Here is a 6,681-nt window from a genome sequence, read left to right on the forward strand (position 1 = left end):
GCCCCCACCCCAGGTCAGCTGATAGAGCGGGGCTCCTGCCCCTCGTTCTAGTGAAGGGCGCTTTGGGGTTGGGAGCACTGTCTCCTAGGCGGAAACCTGTCAAGGGCAAGGGCAGGTCCTGCTCGTCCCTGCCTGTCCTGTCGGGCACGCTGGGCCGAGTGAACGGATGGATGGGTGAGCGGCAGCATCAGCCAGGGGCTCCAGAGAGGACACGGGCCCCTCGCAGAGGTCAGGCAGGCTCTGCGTCCCCCCGGGAGAGAAGGCGGCCCCTCTGTCCGGGTGGCCTGCTGACCCTGGTTCACCCTCTGCCCCGTGGGGGTGCTGCTTCCCTCCCAGGCCCCGCCTCAGAGCCGTGCCTGCTCTCCCTCTCCTGCCCCCAGAGCCCACGCCCGCTGGGCTGCCTGGGAGGATGGGCGCCTGTGGGAGGAAGGCCCTGACCCTGCTGAGCAGCGTCTTCGCCGTGTGCGGCCTGGGCCTGCTGGGCATCGCCGTCAGCACGGACTACTGGCTGTACCTGGAGGAGGGCGTGGTCCTGGCCCAGAACCAGACCACCGAGACGAGGATGTCGCTGCACTCGGGCCTGTGGCGGGTCTGTTTCCTGGCAGGTAAGCGTGCCCTGACCGCGGCCAGCGCTGCCCCTGAGAGGAGCAGCCCCCCCACCCCACACGCCCTGGGAAGCAGTGTCCCTGCGGGAAGGAGGCGTTCCCACAGACACGCTCCCCTTGGCGGCCAGGACCTGCTGCAAACACCAGCCCTGCCCTTCAGTGTCCATCAGGCAGGTCCTCTCCCCTCCGAGACCTGGGTTTTCCCACCTAAGAACACACGTGACCCCAGGGAACTCCTAGCACGTTCTCTGTCTGTCCACGAAATGGCAGGGACAAAACACAGGTGCAGTCTCTCCCACTCTGCAAGAGGGAGCAGGTTTCCATCTGGCCTGTCCGGGCCTCCTACCTGCTTGCTGGGGTTTCTCTGCCCCCACCCAGAGCTGCTACTCCAAGCGCTCTGTTCTTATCCCTTCGTCATGGCCAGGAGCCAGGCTTCACGAGAGCATCTCTTGTTCAAGGCTGCCTGGAAATACCGCAGTGGGTCCACACAGCCTTTCCTGGAGGCTTTGTAACCCAGGCGCCTGTGGGCACAGGGCACGCTCGGGCCTCCCAGCCTCACGGCGGGGCTCTGCTGGGGGCGCCCACTCATGCTCAGCAGGGAGGACACCTGGAGGCCTGGCCGAGTCTGCCTTGGGAATGACCTCCAACGCCGGCCTCACCTCCCGCCGCCTGCACTGTGCGGCCTCCGTCTCTGCTTAAACCTGAAGCAGAGTTAGGTTACCCAGATCCGGCCACCAAGGTGGTGACAAAGGGGTTCTGCTCCTCGGCTCCCACACTGGGGCGCCTGCGCCACCCACAAGCCACCCTCGGCGGATACTGCCCCCGAGCCACCGGACATCTGGTGCAGCTTCAAGTTGCAGTGCCGATTGCTTTTCATGCAGCTTTGGTGCTTCTCTGGGGAAAACGTGATGTCAGGATGGGTGTCCACCTCTGTCCACCATGGGCTACCAGCCAGGGACAGGCCCCCAAGTGCTTAGATCCAGTTCTGGTGTAAATACACAGGGATCAAAAATCCTAGAAGCACTTGCCAATGCCAGTTGAATGTGCCAGCTGCAAACCCGGGCTCAGAAGAACCCAGAGGACGTGAGGACCGTCTGGCAGGGACACCATCGCCCCGCTGATCCCCAGGGCTGGTTCGGCTGACCAGGCTGGTCAGGCGGTTTTCCCCTTCCCCCCACCCCACCACTCTCCCTGCGCACCCCTCCAGGAGCTGTGTGCTCGGCCAAAGAGGACGACCAATGGGGAGGACTGGTCTTTGGTCAAGGGTGCACGAGTAGCTGTGCTCACCTGCTCGAGCCTCCAGACAAGCTCGCCAAAGGGCCCCGAGCAAAAGTGGCTCTTGTCCTGCAGGTGAGGAGCAGGGGCGTTGCTTCACCATCGAGTACGTGATGCCTGCGAGTGCCCAGCTGACCTCGGAGTCCACGGTCAGCGTACTAAGTAGGTGTCTCCGACCTTCCACCTTGGGCCACAGGCTGCACGGGGCAGAGGGAAGAGGTGGCTTGTTTCTCGAGAGCCAGCGCCCCGGGACTCAGCTGGCCATGCCAACCAGAGTTGCAGAGCTTGCACTGCAGAGTGTTTGTCAGGGGGTCAGGTTGCTGGCACTGCCAGCTGCTGTGACTCGACCAAGGGAGAGGGCATCCACACCCAGGGTCCTCCTCTGCATGGGCGGCTACAGCAAACCATGGACCGGGCAGCTTAGAAACAGCAGAAATGTGATCCTCTCAGCTCTGGAGATACGAAGGCCAAGGCCAACGCGCCTCTGCTGGTGGTCCAATTGTTAAGACTCCATGCTTCCAATGCAGGGGGCACAGGCGTGACCCCTGATTGTGGAACTAAGACCCCACATGCCACATGGTGCAGCTGAAAAATTAAAATTAAAAAATAATTTTTAAAAAGATTGAGGTGCCAGCCTGGGTAGCTCCTGGTGAGGGCCCTCTCCCCAGTGCATAGCCCAGGCCGTCCCGCTGTGTCCTTTCGTGGAGGCTCGGCTGAGGGGCTCGCCTGTCTCTCTCTTACGGGCACTGACCCCCTTCATGAGGGCCCCTCCCCCATGACATGAGCCCTCCCGAGGCCAGCCCCAGAGACCATCCCTTGGGTGTTAGGTGTAACACGCGAGTTTTGTGGGGCTTCTCTGATAGCTCAGGGCTTCCCTGGTGGTTCAGATGGTAAAGAATCTGCCTGCAGTGCGGGAGACCCAGGTTTGACCCCTGGGTCAGGGAAGATCCCCTGGAGAAGGAAATGGCAACCCACTCCAGTTTCTATTCTTGCTGGGAAATCCCATGGACGGAGGAACCTGGCAGGCTACAGTCCACAGAGTCACAGTCGGACACAACTGAGCGACTTTCACTTTGTGGGGCACAGACATTCACGCCATAGCCCCAGGGGACTGAAGCAAACTCTCCCCACCCCCACCCCCCCGCGAGACTGACACCATGGCCTTGGCCTCACCAGAGCCGGTTTGGACCCCAGATGAAGCTGCAGTGCAGTTCTGATGCTAATCCCTGGGTTAGCGCAGACCCCGCAGGTGAAGGGCTGAGGGATGAAAGCCCACCAGGGAGGAGGCAGAGGCCGCCGCTCACGCAGGGCGGGGACGCTGGCAGGCTGCTCAGGTTGGGGGCGGGGCGACCTCCGGGGAGCCCCTGGAGGCTGACGGCACCCTCCCGGCCCCTCGTCAGAAATGATTCGCTCGGCCACCCCGTTCCCCCTGGTCAGCCTCTTCTTCATGTTCATCGGCTTCATCCTGAGCAACATCGGACACGTCCGTCCCCACAGGACAATCCTGGCCTTCGTCTCGGGCATCTTCTTTATCCTCTCGGGTGAGTGGTGGCGTTTCCGCTCGGGCACACTGGGTTCCTGACACTTGATTCCCAACCGCTCTGCCCCGGGAAGCCCTGGTCCCACCGGTGGGTCGGCCCCAAGGGACCCGCCCCGTCAGTGGCCCAGGCAGAATTGAGTCTGAGGACCCCAGACCGGACCCTCCCCTCTGGAGGAGGGGGACTTGGCAGCTCCCAGGACACAGCTGGGATGAGAATCCAGGGTCCTCACTCCACACCATCACCGCTGCTTCTTCTGGAGGAGAAAATGGGAACCCACTCCAGTATTCTTGCCTGGAGAATCCCACGGGCAGGGGAGCCTGGCAGGCTACAGTTCATGGAGTTGCAAGAGTCGGACACGACAGCACTGTCTTTCTTGGGCTTTCCTGACAGCTCAGTTGGTAAAGAATCCACCTGCAGTGCAGGACACCCCAGTTCAATTCCTGAGTTGGGAATGGATAGGAGAGAAAGGTTATCCCTTCCTGGAGAAGGGATAGGCTACCCCACTCCAGTCTTCTTGGGCTTCCCTTGTGGCTCAGCTGGTAAAGAATCTACCTTCATTGTGGGAGACCTGGATTTGATCCCTGGGTGGGGAAGATCCCCTTGAGAAGGGATGGGCTACCCACTCCAGTATTCTGGCCTGGAGAATTCCATGGACTGTGCAGTCCACGGGGTTGCAAAGAATTGGACACGACTGAGCAACTTTCACTTACACCACTGCTTCTTAGCTGCCGTGGTCACGAGTGTTCCTATTCTTGGAGGGCTATGTCCTGTGTTCTTACGTGAAAGAAACACAGTCTGCCTTTGGGATAATGCCCTCTTCACCTCCCAGCCCTCAGCTGTCCTCCAGAGACCCCCGCCCCTACCCCGGGCTCCCCAGGCCCCTCAACGTGGCCCTGTCTTCCTGGACACGCTCCGGTCGCTCGCCGCCACTCACAGTCACTCACGTGCTCGCTCGCCCGTTCCCAGCATCAGCAGGCTGCGTCCTGGGGCTGCAGCTCCCCCCACAGACAGGCAGGCAGCCCAACAGGGGACGGGGACAAGTGGGCAGGAAACAGGGACCCTGCCTGAGAAGGGCTAGACTCACGGACCCAGGTGTACCTTTTCCTTCTCTATGAACTTCACAAGAGTCAAGGCCCTACAGCAGACTCAAGGCACCTGAGTTTTCAGCGGCGGCGGCAGGCCAGAGATCTCAGGCTTCTCGGGGCCATGTGGAGTGTTTAAGGACAGCAGGAGACAGCGTTCATTTGGGCCTGATCCAGCGTCAGTGAAATGCTGAGAAAAACCTGAATCACACGTGTATTCCTTTAACCTTCAAGGTGCCCAGCTTAACCACGTGAATGGAACTAAACCCAAACAGCTGAAAACAGAGTAATCAATTGTGTCCTGATCCGATTACAGTCCCTGACTAAGGAGGCTGATGCTAAGTCTGTCCTTTGCTCCATGAGGGGAGGGGTTGGGTCCCGGGCCTCTGATGTCCCGCCGGCCAGTCTGCCAGCGTCTTCACCATCCCTGCCTCCCCTGCGCAGCTGGACACACCTACAGGCCACACTCAGGGGCAGGTGGGCTGCACAGACCAGCGCCCGGGGACTGGAGGCCCTGCCACCCCTGGCGGGGAGCACACGTTACCCCTGAGTGCAGGAGAAGCCTCCTGAGATCACTGTAGGGTGACCTGGGGGTTCAGGACACTAGGTGCCGGCTCCTGCCTCAGCAGTGACTCAGGAGGGGCGGGTGGGCTCCTGGGAGGCCCTGGCAGAGCAGCAGCCCCACCTGCACGTAGGCCTCTGTCTGGAGGGTGACGGTGCAGGCAGGGTCTTGGGGGCGGGCTCCTGCTCCCCTTGAACCCCAGAGTGAGCTCATGGTCACCCAGGCACCGCCTTGTCCCGGAACCCGGAGGGGAGGCGGGCGCCCCAGGCAGCTCCGGGCCTGGCTGAGCCCCCGCCCCCGCAGGCCTCTCCCTCGTGGTGGGCCTGGTGCTCTACATCTCCAGCATCAACGACGAGATGCTCAACAGGCCCAGGGACGCGGAGACCTACTTCAGCTACAAGTACGGCTGGTCCTTCGCCTTCGCGGCCATCTCCTTCCTCTTAACGGAGGTAAAGCCTTTCCGGGGCTGGATGGGGGCGGGGCTGCCAGGAGGGGGCGGAGGAGGAGACCCTCGGGCTCCGCGCTTCATCCCGTCCCCCGCCCCGCCCAGCCCCTCCTCCCTCCCCCACGCCCTCCCCCATGCCGCCCCCTCCCCTCCTCCCCTCCCCCACGCCCTCCCCCATGCCGCCCCCTCCCCTCCCCCACGCCCTCCCCCATGCCGCCCCCTCCCCTCCTCCCCTCCCCCACGCCCTCCCCATGCCGCCCCATCCCCTCCTCCCCTCCCCCATGCCGCCCCAGCCCCTCCTCCCCTCCCCCACGCCCTCCCCCATGCCGCCCCCTCCCCTCCACCCCTCCTCCCTTCCTCCCCACCCCGCCCCATCCTCTCCCCCCACCCATCCCCTCCTCCCCCCACCCCCCACCCCCATCTCCCCGCCCCCTCCCCTGCCACCCCCATCCCATCCCCCATCCCCCTCCTTTCCCCGCCCCCACTCCCTCCCTTCCCCTCCCCTCTGGCCGCTGCCCAGCCCCCAGCACCTGCGCCCTCCGCCTCCTCCCACAGAGCGCGGGAGTGATGTCCGTGTACCTGTTCATGAAGAGGTATACCGCCGAGGACCTGTACCGGCCTCACCCCGGCTTCTACCGCCCGCGTCTGAGCAACTGCTCCGACTACTCGGGCCAGTTCCTGCACCCGGACGCCTGGGCCCGGGGCCGCAGCCCCTCCGACCTCTCCAGCGACGCCTCCCTGCAGATGAACAGCAGCTTCCCGGCGCTGCTCAAGTGCCCGGACTATGACCAGATGTCCACCTCCCCGTGCTGAGCCGCGGCCTCCCCTGGACCGCGGCCCGGACAGCCTTCCCTGCCCCCGCTGGCCTGTGAGCCCCGGTGCCCCCACACCCAGCTGCTGTTTCCCGACCCGTCCCCTCCCCGCTCCCCCCACTAGCTCCTGCGCAGGTCGAGAGTCAGGAGCTGGAGAGAGGGCTGACTGGTGGAGAGCGGGGTGTAGCCAATCACTCAGCCCTCTGCTCCCGGGGGAGAGGTGGGCAACCGCTAGGTCTTCACCCCCAACACCTGACGTCTCCGCCAAGACCAATGCCAGCGCTGCGATGCCGGGTTCCTTCCAGAGACCCAGTCTCGTGGGCTTGCCACCTGGCCCTGCCCTCCCTCATGATCTGGGC

The 6,681-nt window shown here is 63.5% G+C and overlaps 1 protein-coding gene across 1 annotated transcript; it reads left to right on the forward strand.

Annotated features, from left to right (window-relative positions):
• Window positions 1-409: 409 nt before the first annotated feature.
• CACNG5 (calcium voltage-gated channel auxiliary subunit gamma 5) lies at window positions 410-6,431 on the forward strand. The gene is made up of 5 exons (XM_055398209.2): window positions 410-605; window positions 1,956-2,042; window positions 3,281-3,421; window positions 5,369-5,514; window positions 6,066-6,431. Exons 1-5 carry the CDS (start codon window positions 410-412, stop codon window positions 6,321-6,323), a joined length of 828 nt encoding a protein of 275 aa, XP_055254184.1. The 3' UTR covers window positions 6,324-6,431.
• The last annotated feature ends 250 nt before the right edge of the window (window positions 6,432-6,681 follow it).

Source organism: Moschus berezovskii, chromosome 20 (assembly GCF_049115385.1).
Source record: "Moschus berezovskii isolate FMDL1 chromosome 20, NW_MosBer_1.0, whole genome shotgun sequence".
NCBI classification, from domain to species: domain Eukaryota; kingdom Metazoa; phylum Chordata; class Mammalia; order Artiodactyla; family Moschidae; genus Moschus; species Moschus berezovskii.

What these genes read in the sequence shown, in the direction of transcription:
- CACNG5 (XM_055398209.2), top strand. Translation starts at nt 410, where the DNA reads ATGGGCGCCTGTGGGAGGAAGGCCCTGACCCTGCTGAGCAGCGTCTTC. An exon ending in GTCCACGGTCAGCGTACTAA is followed by an intron (nt 2,043 to 3,280) that starts GTAGGTGTCTCC and finishes GCCCCTCGTCAG; the next exon opens with AAATGATTCGCTCGGCCACC. An exon ending in CATCTTCTTTATCCTCTCGG is followed by an intron (nt 3,422 to 5,368) that starts GTGAGTGGTGGC and finishes CCGCCCCCGCAG; the next exon opens with GCCTCTCCCTCGTGGTGGGC.